The sequence below is a fragment of the Poeciliopsis prolifica genome, unplaced genomic scaffold (genome assembly GCF_027474105.1).
Source record: "Poeciliopsis prolifica strain line A6 unplaced genomic scaffold, Auburn_PproV2 SCAFFOLD082, whole genome shotgun sequence".
In the NCBI taxonomy this organism is placed as follows: Eukaryota; Metazoa; Chordata; class Actinopteri; order Cyprinodontiformes; family Poeciliidae; genus Poeciliopsis; species Poeciliopsis prolifica.
In genome coordinates, this window is record NW_026562457.1 from 643,266 (window position 1) to 662,852 (window position 19,587).

General features: G+C 47.0%; 1 protein-coding gene and 1 pseudogene across 1 annotated transcript; one reads left to right on the top strand and one right to left on the bottom strand.

The window, feature by feature from the left end:
* Positions 1-321: 321 nt before the first annotated feature.
* LOC129353008 (ADP-ribosylation factor-like protein 8A) lies at positions 322-6,289 on the top strand. The gene is made up of 8 exons (XM_055022221.1): positions 322-426; positions 512-917; positions 2,051-2,131; positions 2,201-2,274; positions 3,082-3,175; positions 3,799-3,866; positions 3,983-4,053; positions 4,773-6,289. Exons 2-8 carry the CDS (start codon positions 795-797, stop codon positions 4,823-4,825), a joined length of 564 nt encoding a protein of 187 aa, XP_054878196.1. The 5' UTR covers positions 322-426; positions 512-794; the 3' UTR covers positions 4,826-6,289.
* Positions 6,290-12,375: 6,086 nt separating this feature from the next.
* On the bottom strand, positions 12,376-19,176 carry LOC129353003 (G-protein coupled receptor 37-like 1; annotated as a pseudogene).
* Positions 19,177-19,587: the final 411 nt, after the last annotated feature.

Here is a 19,587-nt window from a genome sequence, read left to right on the forward strand (position 1 = left end):
CATTTGGCCCAAAACAAAAACGAGTTTGACGCCACAGCTCTAAATGATCCTTCGTGTCTCTGATGATTCCTGATGTGGAGGATTTTATGAGGTCCAAACCTCAACATTTTAAAATGCCAAACATATTTAATGATGTCCTGATGGGAACCAAACCTTCTGTGTTCAGATCAGACTATAAATAGAAAACATCAGATTGTCGCAGGAATCATGCAGTGAACCAACAGAGGTCAGTGTTTCAGAACTCGTTACATTTCTGTTTCTGCCTGTCTTTGCTCTGCTCTCCTCAGCCTCCTCCACCAACCCACCCAAACCGGAAATACTGCCGCACTTTGACTCACCCCTTTATGTGGAATCACCGAAAAGGCTAAATAGTGAATATTATGCTGAATAATCAACACATTAGGATTACACGGATTGATTAAATAAGTAAGTACATTATGTTTGAGTGTAAAAAAATTTATTTTATTGTAAGTTTTGACACAATAGATTTTCTCTGTGTTTTATTCTGAAGGGCTCCGCCGGATGTATTCGTGCGCGTTGCTTCCTCCTTGTCGGCGCTAGCAAGAAAAGGCGCAGCTAGTAAACAGCAGAGAAAAGCCACTCGGTGGGTATTAAAGCAGTAAAACACCGAGCTACCGGAGCTCCAGAGTGAATGTGAGGCCGCTTGGCTCTGTGGCTCTCCCTCTTACCGGCTGCGGGTGTCTCAGCGGCTGTCAGCGGCACAGAAAGCGGAGCGTCGGGCCGGGCAGCCAGTTAGCAGCTAACCGAGCAGCTGTAGCGGACGGAGCGCAGACATGATCGCGCTGATCAACAAACTCCTGGACTGGTTCAAGGCTCTGTTCTGGAAGGAGGAGATGGAGCTGACCCTGGTGGGGTTGCAGTACTCCGGGAAGACCACCTTTGTGAATGTGATAGCGGTGAGTGTTGCTGGATGTGGCGGCGTCCGTTGTTGTCCTGCAGCGGTGAGGTCAGCTGGAGGCAGGCGGGTGGAGTCCAGCAGGTCGGGTTCGGGTTCCTCCACCTCCAGGTGAATCTGCGTGGGTTCATCCCGCCTGGTTCTGCGGAGGGGAACATCTGGAGGCTGCTGCTGGATCAAACAGCAAAAGATTTAGTTCCAATGAAAAACCAGAAAAATCCTAAATTACAGCAAATATTTAAATATGAAATACTTTTAAAACAGATTAATTCTGTTTGGGCCATGAAAGATGTGATGATCATCTTTGTTCCATCTAGAAATGACTGTGATTAGTTTTTGCTATTATTTATAATTCACAGGTTTCCACGCCTGTCGAATGATGAAACTCTTGAACCCGAATGGCAGCAGGAAGTAGGCAGAAACAGACCTGCCCAATAAATCAATTAATCACATGAAGAAGCTTGATAATTGATCGTTTTTGCAAGAACACAAATATCAGTAAACTTTAGTGTCTCGTGATCATTGAAATTAAAGGATATTATAAACATCCAAACTAAATGATAAAAACAACAAATATAGTGAATTATGAAGTCCTGGAAAAATGTCTGGCAGCCTGAAGACTTTTATCATCCAGTTTGTGGTAAAAAGCGAAAAACAATAAATCATGCAAATGGAAAGTTTTAATTTATCAGGTGATTAATTGATTGATTGCTTATTGGCCTACAACCATATTAACGGAAGGTTTAGTGGAAGGAAAACACAAACCAGAGCTTCATAGAGATGTATCCAGAGTGAGAGCAGCCTTACCTGAACATCAGTCTCAGGTAGACATGCAGCGATTTATGGGCCAGCGAATCAATCGGCCCAGATTTCCTTTGTGTGGTGAGACGGGTTATCGGCCGGCGCGTCCATACGGAGCCGATCTTATCCACCGATCTGACCCGCCTCAGCAAAGCTCTGCAATCAGACACCGGGTAACAAACGTCACCTGACACTTCAGTCAGAAAACATCGATCAGCAGGTCAGGCTGCTGATTGATCAGTCGGTTCAGTGTGTGTCAGCTGTTTGACAGAGTGTGTGTGTGTGTGTGTGTGTGTGTGTGTGTGTGTGTGTGTGTGTGTGTGTGTGTTTCAGTCGGGTCAATTCAGCGAAGACATGATACCTACAGTGGGCTTCAACATGAGGAAGATCACCAAGGGTAACGTCACCATCAAGGTTGGTAGTTCGATTCCCGGCGTGTCTCTGTGCCGCTCTGTCCTCTCACATCCGTCTCTGTGTCTCCAGCTGTGGGACATCGGCGGCCAGCCTCGCTTCAGGAGCATGTGGGAACGCTACTGCCGGGGCGTCAGTGCCATCGTGTAAGTCGGCGGCACGGGCGGCAGAGTGGGGGGGGGGCTCCCTAGGCCCAACAGAACCAGAGTTTCCTCACAGCAGCAGCAGAGGCCCCATATATTCCCACTGATATGTAATCCATCTGTCTATCTGCATCTAATCTCCATCATAATCTGTCCAGATTCTGATTCTAATCCAACCATAAATCCATCCATGTTCCAATCCACATCACATTCATCCATATGATCGTATCCATGTCTTAATCCAACCGTCTCTCTTTATTTTAATCCTAATTTATTTTCATCCACATCTGGATCTGTCCTAATCCTAATCTAGCCGTCTGTCCATATTTTAAGACTGATTTGTTTAATCCTAATGTCTTTTGTGAATATCCTTAATCCTAATTCGACTCTATGTCCTTCCATATTGCAGACATAATTGTATTCTAATTCTAATCCAACCTTTAGTTCATCCACATGTGAATCTCTTAATCCTAATCTGACCTTCTGTCCTTCCATATCGTAACCTGGTCTGTCTGTCCATGTCCTAATCCAAATCCTGTCATCTTCATCCTAATCTGGCCTCGTGTCTGTTTGCTAATCCCTCAGTTCCTCTGCTGTGTCTTGTATTCCAGTTGGATTATGGAGATTTTTACCTCTGAGAATCCAAGTCATAAAATGAGATGATGAGAAAATAAATTCATGTTTTCATTTTGTGAGGATTCATGGTTCGTATCTTCAGTTTGGATCTTTCTCAGGATTAACTTGTCGTCAGGACGCGGCGGCTGTCTGGATTCCTTCTGGTTTGTGACGTTTGTTTTCGTCCTGCTGCAGCTACATGGTTGACGCAGCCGATCCAGAGAAGATCGAAGCCTCCAAGAACGAGCTGCACAACCTGCTGGACAAACCGCAGCTGCAGGGGATTCCTGTGAGAAAACCCGAAACGCCAGGCAGCCAGAGCTGAGCTCAGCGGAACGGGTCAAACTCACGGCCCGGGGTCCAGATCCGGCCCCCGGGCCACAGCTCTTTATGTGGCCCTGTGGGCTCCAGAGGGACGCATAGAACCTGTTGTGTTTAAATCGAATCAGTTTTTACCTGGCTGATAAATCTGGTCAGTTCATCGATTCTATGACTTTTTTGGAGGTTCTTTTCAACAGTTTTCTTCTTTCTCAATAATACGTAAATCTTGCAGTCGGCGCTATTTAAACTATTGACTTGTGGGCCAAAAATATTTTAAACTCCAGCAGCCACAAAACTTACTATATGTTTTTTATTGTCATTATTTTTGCAAAAACTATTTTTATGCTGATCTTCTTCTGGAAATGTCATCACAGTTTTCTGTAAACAAGCGAAATGTGAATCATCGAACCACAAGAAATAAAACTTAAACTCTCTGAAGTACGACCTTCACTTCCTGAAACGACAGACTGCTTCCCTCAGGCCCACATCCTGATCCACAAACGCTCAGCACTGAATGCTTTCTACCTGCATGCTCTGGTTCTGGTTCTGGTTCTGGTGCATTCAACCCGTTCTCCTTCTCTCTGTCCTCAGGTTCTGGTTCTGGGCAACAAGCGGGACCTGCCAGGCGCTCTGGACGAGAAGGAGCTCATAGAGAGGATGTAAGTCCTGACCCGGGTCTGACCTGGTCCCCGGTGGGTCCCTGGGGTCCAGTTGGAGCTCCAGGCTCTGCTGTTCTGCTGCCTGTTTCAGTGTTTCGGGTCGTTGTTGTGTTCAGGAACCTGTCGGCCATCCAGGACAGAGAGATCTGCTGCTACTCCATTTCCTGCAAGGAGAAAGACAACATTGGTAAACACACACACACACACACACACACACACACACACACACACACACACACACACACACACACACATACACACACACACACATACACACACACACACGTTTATCTACACAATGTGCTTTCCATGAAGAAGTAAAATTAACTTAAATGTTCACAAACCAAGTGGTTCCTGTTATTATTTAGCACTAGATAGAAAACATTTCAGCAAAATAAGATGAAATATGTTTAATTTTATTGTGGCGGGAAAAGGCAGGAGGCTAAGTGCCTAAATGTTTTTGAATTAGCTAAAGCACCAAGTGAAACATTAGCTCTGCTGTTAGCGCATTAGCAGAAATGTGCCGAGTCAGGAAATGTGTTCCAGGTGTTTGGTCCCGCCTCCTTCATTTCTGTCCAATAGGAGCACTGATCTTCTCCCATGTGACTTTGTTTACATATTTTAATCCGCTTTCAAAAAGCTCAGTGTGAAAGCAAACCAAAGAAAGAAAATAAAGTCTGGATCTGGTCCGGACCAAACAACTGGACCAACGAACTTCCTGCTGCTTCCTGCAGGTTTTGTTGGTCTTTGTGGTGAAAACATTTATTATAGAATAATATTTTACTGACCATATAATAATAATATTTTACTGTCTGAGCTTTTCACGCTGATGACCTCATGACCTTTGGTCTGTAAGCACACAATAAACCAGCTGGATGATGTTTAGGTATGTTGTTGTGTCTGCAGACATCACTCTGCAGTGGCTGATCCAGCACTCCAGGACCAAGAGGAGTTCCTGAGGGACGACCCGACCCAGACGGGCCACGCCCACCTGCCCTGACCCCGCCCCTTCCCTCCTCCCTCCCTCCCTCTTGTCTCCTCATGACCTCACCCTCAGCTCCAGGTGACCCCTGCCCTCCAACAGTTCATGTTGAGGCTGCTGGTTCTATTCCAGGAACATTTTTTAGAAACACTTTAAATCCAGAAGCAACTTATTTCAGTTTAATCAGAACCAAACGAAGCCGAAGTTTGTCTTTAACGGACCTCCTTTAAACGCTTTGATCCGCCTCCATCCGGGATGGATCCGGGTCAAACTTCCTCCGAGACGCTTCGCTTCGGCGGCGCAGAGGTCACGGTTAAAACTGCTGGGTTTCTGTGGAAACGGGTCAGAACACCAGCACCACAGCTTCCTCCTGCACATTACAGAGGACAGCTGGGCTTTAGTTGAAGTAGTTTACAGGACGATGCTGCGTTCACAGCAAGCGGCTCGCACATCCAACATGGCCGACGCTTCAAAAACCTGAAGTTTTGCAGCTGAACGCAGAGCATCAACCAATCAGAGAGAGTTCTCAACCTGATGCAGTGTCACTCGGCGCCGATCCAAGTCAGCCTGAGTTGAGACTGGAATATGGCAGGAAGCGCCAGACTGGGCCGAGCCGGGCCGAGCCGAGCCGCCGGGCCGGGCCGCTGGGTTGGGCCGCTGGGCCGGGCCGAGCCGAGCCGCTGGGTTGGGCCGAGCTGAGCTGAGCCGGGCCGCTGGGCCGGGCCGCTGGGCTGGGCCGAGCCGAGCCGACCCGCCGGGCCGAGCCGACCCGCTGGGCCGATGAACCCACCAGACTCGCATCGTCTCTGGTGACTCGGCAGTAAATGAAGCTCAGCGTTTGTCGAACGGAGAGAGGAGACGCTGCGATTGGTGAAACCGTCAGAGTTACAGATGATCCATCAGACAGATTCAGATCCGTTTCAGAAGAACCAGAACCGTCGGCCCGTTTTAACCTCCCAGACTTCACGTTGGCAGCCATGTTGGATCAGAATCTAAAAACCTTTTAACAACCTGAAACCATCCTGTCCTCCCTTCCCTTCTTCCTCCTCTTCATCCCTCCATCCTCCACCGTCCTGCCGCTTGTCCTCCCGTCTCCTCCAGTCCGTTTTGGTTCTGCTTCTCCGTCTCTTCCTCCCGCTCTGCGAGCCGTTCAAACCTTTTTATTATTGCACTGTTGTTTTTGGTTTTGTAAGATATTAATGAGAAGATTAATGTTAATAATCTACTGGTGCCCTAACCCTGATGTGTGGTACTCTACCTGAAGGACAAACGTTTCTGTCTGGAATTAGATTTTTATTCATGTTTGTTTTATATTATTGTTGTTTTTTATTGTTTTATGAATTGATTGGACCAGCGGTGTCATGTGATCTCATGAAACATCTGCATCATGTTGAACTAAATCAAGCATAATCACATATTAAATTTTTAATTTAAACTCAAACAGACTAAATATCTTTTCTGCTATTTATTTATTTAACTTCTTCCAGAAAATGTTTCTGCTGGTTTTGATTTGAACAGCAGCGTCAGTGAGCAGCATGTAGGCTGCGACTGCATCGGGCTGCCTTCAGGGACAGTCGGAAATTACAGTTTTCCTGGCAAATCTTTGCCGATCTCATAAGTATTGTATTTCAAAATGACCATTTCCAGAGGGGTGGCAAATGTCACCCCACTGGCTGCGCCACTGATTTTCTCTCCCTGAAATATTTAGGAAAATCCTCTTCAGATCAGTGAAAAACACTTTAAATATGTAGCAAACAGAAAGTCAGTGTTCTGGTCAGGTGTGTTTTAACATTCGGGCCGAGCAGAGACCTCCCCACCATTGAATTCTTCTCATGTTGCAGAAATTCATTAAATAATTTGCTGGTGTTGTCATGGTGACTGGTGGCACAGAGTTCAGAACGACGGCGATCAGAACATTTATCTGCTTTTACATGATAAAGTCTCTAGTTGGATGGGAAAATAGAGAAAAGCTGGAATAAAATGTGACCCTTTAATAAAACATCAACATTCAGCGTATCTTCAAATATTTGTAGGTAATTTATGGACGAGTGAAGACGAGGGCCGATGAACTCATGTAAGTTGCTTCTTGACGAGGTTTAAGGTTGAAATCTGGAAAAGATTTGGGAATCATTCAGGCTTCCAACCCGGAAATCTTCAGGATTTTCAGGATGAGTATGGAGGGAAAATATTCTCTGGTTTCTGAACAGTTTTTGTTCTTCTCTCTGCGATGGTTCAGGCTGAGGCCTTCCTCAGGTGAGTGGTTGTCAGTCGGCATGTCCAGCTGCTCTGCTGCTCTGCAACATAAAACGCAGCAACACGTTGACAGACGTCGGCAACGGTTGCCTCTGCTTTTGGACGGCAGCAGCTGCAGTTTGTAGAAGCAAACAAACGTTTCGACAAAATGCCACGAGGAAAGAAATGAGCTTCACTGCTGCTGCTCGTCAAGTTAGAAATTATTTCTATACATCTTTCTACAAAGAAACTATTTAATATCCTAATAATGTTTATTATTTCCACTCTGACTCATTTCCTGTTTTTTTGCTGCTTTCAGCATCTGAGTTGCAGTTCCACTGGAGAGGCAGCAGGGGGCAGCACATGCTCACAGAGATTCTGGAGGTGTGTGTGTGTGTGTGTGTGTGTGGGTGTGTGTGTGTGGAGTGTGTGTGTGTGTGTGTGTGTGTGTGTGTGGAGGTGTGTGTGTGTGTGTGTGTGTGTGTGTGTGTGTGTGTGTGTGTGTGGAGGTGTGTGTGTGTGTGTGTGTGTGTGTGTGTGTGTGTGTGTGTCAGAGACCTGAGCAGCAGCAGAGACAGAACCTGTGGCAGTAATTACAGGTGAGCTGCTGCAGGGGGCGCCACCTGCAGAAGGTCAGATCTGGCTTACAGGAAACCTTTCAGCAGGTTTTCACTCCTAAAAGTCCAACAAACTGGTAAAATACATCAAAATCATGTTTATTGTGTGGAACTGCAGCTCCGTCTGACTTCAATGCTGTTTATTTTCATGAATTTTTGTGGATTTTCTTGGAGTTTGTGTGAACCGTCTGAATCAGACTTCCTCTTGTCCCGTTTAGAGTCTCATTCTGGAGGATCAGAGACAGTTTAGAGGAAAGAAAGACGAGTCTGCAGCTTTCTCATCGACTCAAAGGCGAACGGACAAAACCAGAAGACGGTGAAAGCAGAGAGCCGCTGGTGGGACGTGAGCGCACTGACAAACCGTCCGTCCTCTGGAGGACTCGGCCTCTCTTTCCCAGTGTGAAGTGTGTGACCAACAATGGCGCAGGCCTCAGTGTTTCCTGTCTACAGTGTGAGGTGATCCCCCCCCCGCCGCAGCACGCTGCCATGGCAACAGCATCCCCCCTCTTCACTCCTCATCAGTTTTCTCACTGAACAAAAGAGACATTGTGCTCCCGGTTTTCAGGGAGCGTTCACGTTGGCGCGCACGTAACACATTCAGGTCAGATTAGTTTGTTGTTCTCACACACACACACACACACACACACACACACACACACACACACACACACACACACACACACGGAGAGCAGCTCATTCACTCATAAGAGGGAAACACAGTTTTCCAGACAAGAGCTTCTTCATATCAGACGTTTCACACGGTGAGTTCGAGTCTCTGGAGACGATTTTCTCATGAAGTTCATCGTCCATCCAGAACCGTCCAAAGGTTCTGATCCACATCTGAGCTTGTGCTGGGATGTTGTTTGCTTTTTCTCACTTTCAGAGCAGAACCAGAACTTTTTCACAGGATGTTTTGTTCTTCCAGGCTCTTAAAGGTTCTGTGGAGAAGCATCAAGTCGTTTGGACCGAACCATTGGTCATGGTTCCTACTGATTCATTCACTGCAAAAACACTAAATCTTAGATATTTTGGTTTCTGGTGCACATACCTCAGTTTTATTTATTTTAAGGATGCTAACTCACCAGAACCTTTCTGAAAGGTCTGGGACTCTTTTACCATCTTATGATTCAATTAAAAATCTATTTTTGATTTTGATCCATAAATAGCGCCTCTCTGCTTTGCCAGGCAGAATAACAAATGGAGACCTTAACGGGTCTGGTGTCCAGTCTGAACCTGATCAGAGCGTGAAAACATGGACAGAACCCAAAGTGGTTCATTCAAACGGTACCAAAGAAATGAAGGAAGCTCCTGGATTGGCTGCTTTGAGAACATCAGCCGAGTCAAGCTGCATTGAGTCGAGTTATTTAAGAATATTTTTCTACAAAAGATGCAGGAGTCCTGAAGCCTGACTAGTCGGGTCCAGTGTGTCTGAAAGCGCAGGACAACGCAGCGTGTTGTTACTGTCGTCTTACTGTGAGCAGACTGCTGACCCTCCGCCCCGCCATGATCTACGCCCGCATGTCCCTGATGGGGGCCGGTGCCAGGGAGACCCCAGACCAACTCATCACAGAGACACGGGACTCAAACATGCATGAAGCCAAACCTGCAGACCAGTTAGAACGACAGTCGTGTTTGGCAGGAAGCGGAGAGAAACCAAGCATCCAAACTGCAGACGCCAGGCTGGGATTCAAACCTTCCTGCTGCAAGACCAGCGTGAAAAATGTTTCCTCACTTCCTGTCCAGCTGGACTGTAAAGAACTTTTCTTCTTTTTAAAGTTCAGATCAAACCCAGTTACTCATGAAACGTGTTTTTACCCTCAGCATGATCTGGATGCAGAGTCAGCCCCACCTTGAACGACGTGGGATTCGAACCTGTGACCTCAGTGTTACACAAGCGCAGGCCTGAAGTTGGTTCCCGTCCAGTCGGGCCCAGAGACGCTGTTGTATGACCAATGGAGGTCTAGTCGCCTCAGTGTGTGCGTTCATTAGCGAACAGAGGCGGTCTGTTCGGGGCGAGCTCTCATCACTACTAATGAGAACAACGGCAGCGCCGCCTGAAACACTCTGTTCCTCCAGCTCTGCATCAATCACCTCCTCCTCCTCCTCCTCATCTGCCCCCATTCAGCAGCTAAAATCAGCTTTAATGATCAGCAGGTGGAGTCGGCTCCATCAATGTGTCCAGGAAAACCTCCAACACCTCAAAGACCCGATCCGACCCGATCCGATCCGATCTGACCCGATCTGACCCGACCGACTAGGAAATGAGGCAGGATCATGTTTCCAGACACATAATCCATTTAAAGTACAACAAACTAACTCTGTTACTTCAGTTATAAAAATGTTAAATATATTAAATATGACTTCAAGGAAATTTGACTTCCTGAATTAACACCTTGAATTTGGGCCTCTGTCTCTTTAAAAACTTTCTGAAGTAGCTCTGTTGATGAGGTCAGCAGATGTTTGCTAATTGCTGCTGGCTAGTCTGAAGGGGCTGAGTGGGCGGGGCTAGGTCCACCCAGGCGTTTCAACATGGAAATGAAAGGGTTTCTGAAACATGCATACATGAATCAAGGCAACTCCAGCTGTGATTTAGATGAGGAAACATGATCACATGATGGAAAGATCATAAACGTATATTTTACATGATACCGGCCCTTTAACGTCTGTGATTCTGCCTGCAGTTTCGATGTGTCTCTTCTCTCATCTGAGCTGAGTGAACGTCTGGTTAGCGCACCGCTGCAGCTGCACCGCACCGCTGCAGCTGCACCGCACCGCTGCAGCTGCACCGCACCGCTGCAGCGCACCGCTGCAGCTGCACCTGCACCGCTGCAGCTGCACCGCTGCAGCTGCAGCGCACCGCTGCAGCTGCACCTGCACCGCTGCAGCTGCACCTGCACCGCTGCAGCGGTGCGGTGCAGCTGCACCGCACCGCTGCAGCTGCACCGCTGCAGCTGCAGCGCACCGCTGCAGCTGCACCTGCACCGCTGCAGCGCACCGCTGCAGCTGCACCGCTGCACCGCACCGCTGCAGCTGCACCGCTGCACCGCACCGCTGCACCGCACCGCTGCTGCAGATCGACTGGACGCTGATCAGACTTTACCTGATTTCAACAGGTGTGTTTTGAGCAGCTTCGGTTTGAACGTCTGGAGCCGATAAACAGTTTGAAGCTTTGACTCCCTCCTTCAGCCTCCTTTCTGTGTCTGTCCCTCCAGAGGACAGAAAATGTCCCGCTTTTCAATCCTCTTCATGGGTTGCCAGGCCAACAAGGGAAGAGACTGGCGCTGATCAGAAAATCGTTGAAGTTTCTAAATTAACAACTGAGAGTCGGTTTGGGTGAATTTGGAGCGGTTTCCCTGGAGACCGGTCAGCAGTGAGGTCATTGATATGCTGAGCAGAAACTCCTAACCGACCCGCGGGTCTGAAGAACCCATCAGAACCGTGAAAACCAGAACATGGTCACCATGCAGACTCCATGTTTTACATGAACAGGTGAAAACATTTGAACTGGTTCATGTTCTAGACCTCTGGTCCAATTCCCACCAGCAGAGGCCGAATCTCCTAAACGGTTAGCTGCGCTAATGCTACAGCATTAATTACAGACATTAGCTCTGCTAACGCTACAGCATTAATTACAGACATTAGCTCTGCTAATGCTACAGCATTAATTACAGACATTAGCTCTGCTAATGCTACAGCATTAATTACAGACATTAGCTCTGCTAATGCTACAGCATTAATTACAGACATTAGCTCTGCTAATGCTACAGCATTAATTACAGACATTAGCTCTGCTAACGCTACAGCATTAATTGCAGACAATAGCAGCGTTAGCAGAGCTAACTAGCGTTTAGATATAGCATAGCTAATGCTAAAGCGATAAATTCAACCATGTTGATTTTCATCATGGTTCAGCTTTGCTTATTAAAGCGTTAGCTATGCTAACTGTAACGCAGCTATCATAAAGCTTGGTTCTGCTAATGCTATAGCAGCGTATCAACATGGTGTTTAGCAGAAGCTAAGGTTCTAAATTTAACTGTAGTTACCAACGTTGAACTTCAGAAATGGTCTGGAGATCTATTTCTGATCTGAATCAGATCTTTCTCTCATGGTTCAGTTTTTTAGTTTTGCTAACGTTGTTCTGATTTAGCCCAGTAGCGTTTGGTCAGAAAGCATGAAGGACTTTTACTGAAACAGATTTGATCCACTTCAAACAGCAGCATGAATTTAAAAAACTATGTTAAATGCTGAACTTTATTCAACTGGAAGTTTACAAAACAGACAAACTAATAAATTCATTTAGGGGAAAGTGAGAGTCTCAAATGTTTTCAAAGATATCAGTGATGCTAAATAAAAATTAGCTTTGCTGTTAGCAGCTCATTAGCGGATCAGCAGCAGAGTGTTCACTTCCTCAATTCATTTAAGTTATTTCTCCTCCATTGAAGCTCTAACAACTGAATTCTAATCAGGTTGCAATTTGGACTTTGATTAGGCCATATTAATTGTTCTGTTGTAAATCTGTTGCTGTATTAAACGATCCAGTTTGGTCTGAGGCAGTTTTCATATCATTCATCTCATCCTGAAACCAGTAGGAAGGTTTTATTTCGATGCTCTTTAAAGCATTTTTAAGATCTTCATGCAGATCTTCTGATGCTGGTTCTGATAGAGACACAAACACACAAACCTGACAAACATGTTGTAATTTCAGAAATTTAACATTAAAACACAGAATATTACAAAGGCACAATCATCCATGTCACATAAAATCTGCATCCTGTTTTCTGGGATTAGTTGAACTTCTATCTGCTGTTCCTTCATGTTCTAGACATTCTGGTTTAGGAACATTAATACACTTTAATCTACACTGTGTGACCCGGATCCTCATCTTCCTCATCTTCCTCCATGTTCTTCATCAACATCTCGTCTCTTTAGCTCAGATTAGTAGCTTCATTATCAGCACAACCTTTAAAGAAACACCTGCAGTAAAAACCAGAACACATTCAACAGGCTCAGGGAACCCCCTGCTGGGCTGCTGCTGCGCACCAGAACCAGAACCGACTGGTTCTGAACACCAGAACCGCCTGGTTCTGAACACCAGAACCGCCTGGGTCCAGCCTGGTTCTGAACACCAGAACCGCCTGGTTCTGAACACCAGAACCGACTGGGTCCAGCCTGGTTCTGAACACCAGAACATGGAAAAACTGGGCTGACTGGGTCATTGTAAATTATTTAGTATTAGTTAAATATTTAGATCTGAATATTTAGTTTGGAAACTAAACTAATTATTAAGTTGTTAGCTAAATATTTAGCTTCCAAGTGAACTAAAACTGGAAGCTAAACATTTCTATCAAATATTTACAGACATTATTTAGTGAGCTAAATATTGATCTTGGAGTCTAAATATTTAGCTTTAACAACACAGTAAAAATATGACCGGCTCAATAACTCAAATTCCTGCTGTTTTATTTTGTTATTCCACACTTGGCGCCTCATGAACTGATCGATCATGTTTGGGTTTTTAGTGATCAGCCAGCTGGTCGTAGCAGCAGACCTTCAGGTTTCTCTGCCAGCTAAACATTCATAGAAACTACAGCTTTGATTTAGCTTAAATTACTCTCAGTAAGAACGAAATATAACTTCACAGCTTGGATCTACAGAGGTGGTCGGGTTTCCTTCTGCGAGTCTCTTCAGAGTCCTGGAACAGGTTCCTGCTGTCAGCACAGGTCTCAGCAGCAGCTTTTCTAACCGATTGAACATTAGTTCCTGTACAGACAGGAAGCTGCAGTGTCCCAAACAAACAGTGGTCTGGCTGAAAAGATGTGCACAGGAAGACAGGTAATGGAAGAAGATGGATAGATCATGTAGAGAGCAAAAGAAGAAGTGCAGAGTTAACAGACGGAAGGAAGGAAGGAAACCTGCAGTTATTTCTAAGAGATGACTGACATCCAGGAGGAGACTGATGCACGGAGCCACAGCTGCAGAGGAGCATGTGACTCTAGCTGGAGATGGACAAGATGGCCGTCGTGTCTTTTGCCTTGTCAAAGAAGATGGACGTCTCATTGGCTGCCTTCAGTTTGACCTGGGCGGAGCCTGGTGAGTCCGGGGCCGTGGTTGGCTGGCACTCCTGACAGCAGCAGCAGCAGCAGTCCATGAAGGCCTGACCAAGAGCCTGAAACACACATGAAATCTGTCTGAACCAGGAAAGCACCAACAGGTCAGCTGGGATTGGACGATCAATGCTCAACCGTCTGTGATTGGCTGAAAGTCTGGTCCAGTCGCCACAAGTCAGAACCAACTGGCAGCACTGAGTGGTGGGAACCTGCTGCTAACGAGATGTCAGCTGAGCTCTGATTTAACAATCAATGCAGCTTTCAAACAGGAACAGAGAGGAAGAAAGTTTCCCAAGGAGACATTATTTATGCTGCTGCAACAGGAAGTGAAACTTTAGAAAAATATGTTTTATAACTAAGGTTCTGGATTTGGGTTAGGGTTAGTCATTTGGAAACCTTCCAGCAGTTTGTGCTGTTAGTGATGCTGTTCATGTGAAATGATAATAAAGATGCTTCAACATAGTTAAAATCTGAGCTCTAATATTGTGATTCTTTGTGAAATCTGAGTCTGGAATAATATCTGATTGCAGATGCATGGAATCCCTAAGAATCGGATCGAAGTTAAATTGGACTTTTGGCTCATTTTATGAGTGAAGAGTGAAGTGGATTCCCACCAAGATGAAATGATTAGATCTCCTGAAACCCCACGTCCTGTCAGGTCTTTGCTCTCAGACATTAATTGAGTATTTTTTATCTTTTGTCCTAAAATTGTTCATCTTTCTCAGATGATCAGCTGCAGTGAAGGAGAGACGAACAGCTGGACATCTGGACCGGATTCATGTCTTGTGGACGTGATGTTTTGGTGTTGATCGTGTCTCAGACGCCCCCAGTCTGAACTCTGACCCACCTTACACAGACACAGCAGCACCGGCGTCGCTGCGCATTTCAGGAACAACAGGAAGTGATGTAGCAGCAGCAGAATGGCCGCCGTGCCCTCAGAGACGGTGACATGCGTGTGGACCAGGGTGATGTTGCAGACGTGTTCCGGCAGAGCGCACATCCCATAAAGCACTGCCAGCGCCAGCAGGGTGCAGTTCAGCTGCCGCTCCACCGCCTGGTGCTGCTGGCGCTTCTGGCTGTTGGCGCGGTCGTCGTGGTTCCGATGCTTGTGGGCAGAGCTGGAGTCGCTGTTGACGTTGCGAGTGGCCATCTGGCAGAGGACGGTGAAGAGGACCGGGAGGCAGAAGTAGCAGCCGAAGCACCACCACATGCGACCCTGAAACAGAGATGAGACGGGAGACTCGGCACCGCCTGCGGACAGAACCATCGTGTTCTGATCCACTTCACTGGGCTGCCAGAAGCTCACCTGGTGGTACCTGAGGAGCAGGAGTGGAGGGAGTCGGGCAGGTACAGGGACAGCGGGGAGGACGGGGTGATGGTGCAGGTGTCGACCAGCCTCCCGGTGGACGGAGACACCGCCCGGCTCAGCTGCCACAGGAAGATTTCTGGGCCGGACAGCAGCAGCGCCGAGAGCCAAACCAGCAGCATCTTCAGCAGGACGGAGCGGCAGCGCTCCACCCGCCGGGCCTCCTGCTGGGCGAGGAGGTGGCGGAGTGGAACCGGTCGATCCCCAGGGCGCACAGCGTGAAGGAGGTGATACCGAGCGACGCTATCTGCAGGCACAAGGAGAGCGTTGGACTCTGGTAAAGAGTTCTGGTGCAGTTCACCAGCAGCCCAGCAGGTTCTGATGACAAAAGTGGAAAAAAAGGAAGCCTGGTGGCCCGCCAGGCTTATAATCCTCTGGAGGAAACTGGAGGTGAATGAGTCGGTGCTGTTTGCTGCATATTTCCACATCTCTGGTCCAGATCAAATCTGATCTGCATATTTATCCACATCTTTAATGTTTCATATTGAAAACCCTCATTTTAGTGAGCAGAAACCCAGAAACCCAAAATACCTGAGGAGAAAATCGCCTGGCAGAAACTCTCCACCATGAAGCTTCTCCACCTGCAGCACCACCCAGGTCAGCCCCACGACCGGGCCGGGTCAAACCGGGCCAGGTCAAACCGGGTCAAACTGGGTCAAACAGGGTCAAACAGGTCAAACCGGGCCGGGTCAAACCAGATCAAACCGGGTCAAACTGGGTCAAACCAGATCAAACCGGGTCAAACTGGGTCAAACCAGATCAAACCGGGTCAAACTGGGTCAAACCAGATCAAACCAGGTCAAACTGGGTCAAACCAGATCAAACTGGGTCAAACAGGTCAAACCGGGCCAGGTCAAACTGGGTCAAACCAGATCAAACCGGGTCAAACTGGGTCAAACCAGATCAAACCGGGTCAAACTGGGTCAAACCAGATCAAACCGGGTCAAACTGGGTCAAACCAGATCAAACCGGGTCAAACTGGGTCAAACCAGATCAAACCAGGTCAAACTGGGTCAAACCAGATCAAACTGGGTCAAACAGGTCAAACCGGGCCAGGTCAAACTGGGTCAAACCAGATCAAACCGGGTCAAACTGGGTCAAACCAGATCAAACCGGGTCAAACTGGGTCAAACCGGGTCTCCCAACCCAAGGAGACATTTAAAACCAGTCACTGTTTTTTTTCAGACTTTGGACACAAAATCAATTTAGTATCAAATTAGTGAAACACTTAAAAAAATGAATGTTGGTTTTTCCAGCAGCTCTGCATGAAGCTCCCCTTACAAACCTAAAGTTTCCAAACCAACTTTGTTTCAGCCAAACAAGGACGACTGCAGCAGGACGACTGCAGCAGGACGACTGCAGCAGGACGACTGCAGCAGGACGACCGACTGCAACAGGACATGAATACGGGTCACATCCAGGAACTTTTGTGTTTTAAACATGTTCTCTACATGTTTTAAACATGTTCTCTACATGTTCTCTACATGTTTTAAACATGTTCTCTCCAGAACCTCTTCAGTTTCTCAGAGACTTTGAGGTTCTTCATGCTTTCCTCAGAGTTGCTGCAGCAGCAGCAGCTGCTGCAGCAGCTGCTGCTGCCTGGCACTGAACTGAATGCAGGATCGACTCACCTGCTACTTTTCCAGTTCAGAAAGGGAACTGGAAAAGTTCAGAAACTCCAGGATTTAAAGTCACTTTCCTGAAATTTACGTTTTGCCTTCCCAGATCTTACACGATTCTTCCCAGTAGTGTTTGGAAGTTGCAGGTTTCCTTCTCAGTTTACTCTTTACATTCAGTAAATCTGAGGCGTTTTTCATAACGCACAGGTAACTTTCTCAAACCTACAGGTTGATTCTCAGAATTTAAAGTTTGATATCCCAAAACTTATGGCTCTTTTCCAGAAAGTACAGGTTGCTTTCCTGAGGTTCCTGGGAATTTTACTAGAACCTTTGGGAATTTTCTTGCTCTTTCTTTCCGGAGCTTCTGGGACTCGCAGCTTTCCTGTCTGAAAGCTTCAGTTTCACCATCATCAAATCTCTGGCGCCGGTCAGTTGTTGGGCCCCTGTGAAGGTTTTCTCGCTCCGCCTCTGTTCATGACTCCCAGTCCTGGATTTGCTGCCGGTACCGGCACCCCTCTCCCTCCAGAACCCAGTATGCTGCTTGGTTCCATTTGGGTTCAGGAAGTTCTGGTTTTGTTATTGGCAGCAGAATTATTGCTGATTAAACTGAATTTTCTGTGTTTTTACACTAACTTATCATAACTTATCAGTTTAATCTATTTTATTTTTTACCTAATTTTTTTTCCTTGTATTTTATATTCGTGTATGTTGTGGATCACGAGTCTGTTGAATAAATTAATCAGTTACATTAATGCTGAGGAATATGGAAGAACAAGCGACACGTTGATGAGTCGAGGATCAGAATTTTTCAGTGAATGTAGCTTCCTGTGCTGACGTCCACATTGCACACGCAACAGTCTGTTGGGTACAACATGAAACTGCTGCTGCGCATGTTACGCAACAGGTCGTTGCTAGGTATCCGCAGAGTGAGTGAGTTATTTGATGCCCCCAGCTTGGCTAACTGTGAGAGGTTGAGCAGCTGAAGCCTTTCTCAATTATTATCAAATGATTTTAATTCTATCGGATGTATAATCTATTGATATTGTTCACATCTTTATTGCGATATGTATCGTAGCTTCACCACCAGTATAATAATAATTCCTGTGTCGTACACGGCCCCCTACCTCCATGTACGGCACCAGGCGGCAGGTGACGTCACCCAGGATCCTCCGGTGGGTCAGGTGGTTGAGCGCCACCACTGGAAGGCAGACCACCAGGACCAGGAAGTCCCAGAATGCTATGCTGGCCAGGAGGTAGTTCCAGGCAGACCTCATGTAGTAGTTGTTCCAAACCACACACATGACCGCCATGTTGGCCACCACGCCCACGGCCAGCACCAGGCCGGCCAGGAGCAGAACCACATAGGCCACGTAGGAGCTCTCCGCCAGCGGGGTAGAACGGGTTGAAGGGACTCTGGTCGTCGGGGTTGGAGGTGTTTGCCTGGAGGTTGACCTCGTCTCTGTGGCTCAGTTCCACCCTGGTTGTGTTGCTGAACTCTGTGAGTTGAGGCATCGTCACCCACTCGTTCTCAAAGGAGTGGCTGAAAGTGGACTGCTGCTCATCCTCGTCTGCACCGCGGACCCGGCGGTCCAGGCGGACCCGGCGGTCCAGGTCCAGGTCCACCATGTCGGGTACAGGGGGGCTGTGCTCAGGGTTTGCGGCATCGTCTGCAGCCTTTAACTGCGTCCCGCCCTTCAGGTGAAGAACCTCCAGCTGGACGCTGTCGGGGGATTGCTGGGCGTTGCTCTGTTGCTTGTCCTGTTGCTCAACAGTCTTTGCCTGAATGAACTGCAGCGGGAGGTAAAGACAGAGCAGAAACACAAATGATGGAGCCATGACCTCCAAGTTTAAAAAATCCACTTCCAACGAAAACCAGAACTTGAATTTAGTCTGTTTCTGGGAATCGAAGCCCAACAATCTGATGAACCAGGAGAATCCGAGACGCTTCTGAAACTCTGGATAAAATGATCAGCCTGAGTTTGGAAGTTACCAACTGTCTTCCTCCAAGATTGGTCCAATGAAAATATTCCGATCCCAGATGCAAAGGTTGAGAGCTGAAGTTGAGTTTTCCAAACTGAGCACAACTTGTGTCGTGTGTTTGGACATCCAGCCGAGAAGTTTCCTCCTCTCCAAACTGTCTCACTTCAGATGCTCCTGTCTGTGTTTCTCATCCATGGGAATCCAACCGGAGCTCCAGGAGGCGGTGGGCAGGGCGGCGAGCTCAGGTCCGGGTCCCGGTCTGGACTGGCTATCCTGGAGCTCTGAGGGTCTCTGGGAACAAGCAGCCCTCTGCTGCACGGCTGGATGGAGCTTTTGTCAGGACTGGCATACAAACAAGGCTGGCAGCCTCACAAATACACACATTTGCCTGCACAATCATGCATGCATCCTTTCTTTGGCTGGTTTGGCTCCCGCTTTCTCACACAGACACATTTAAAGACGCTCAGTTCTGCTGCCCCCTGGTGGACAAACGGAAACTAAACAATGTTTTTAAAGATGAACACAATTATTAAAACAAAGATTTCTGTTTTTGTGAGTTTTAGGGCCAGACTGAGTTTTTATAGTACAGTTAGAATAATAATAATGATGCAATAATTATTAAAATTAGTCAAACTAAAGTTATTATGTTTGGGCCAAAGAAATGCAGAACAATTGTTGAAAAAATTCAGAGTATAATATTTTTAAGTCATTATCAGCGATATCTGGGGAATAGCGACATGTAACCCCCTGGCCTGTAGGGGCAGCAGGAGCCTGGTTCTGTTTGCTCTGATCATTTAAAAGTTCTTCATGTGGAAATT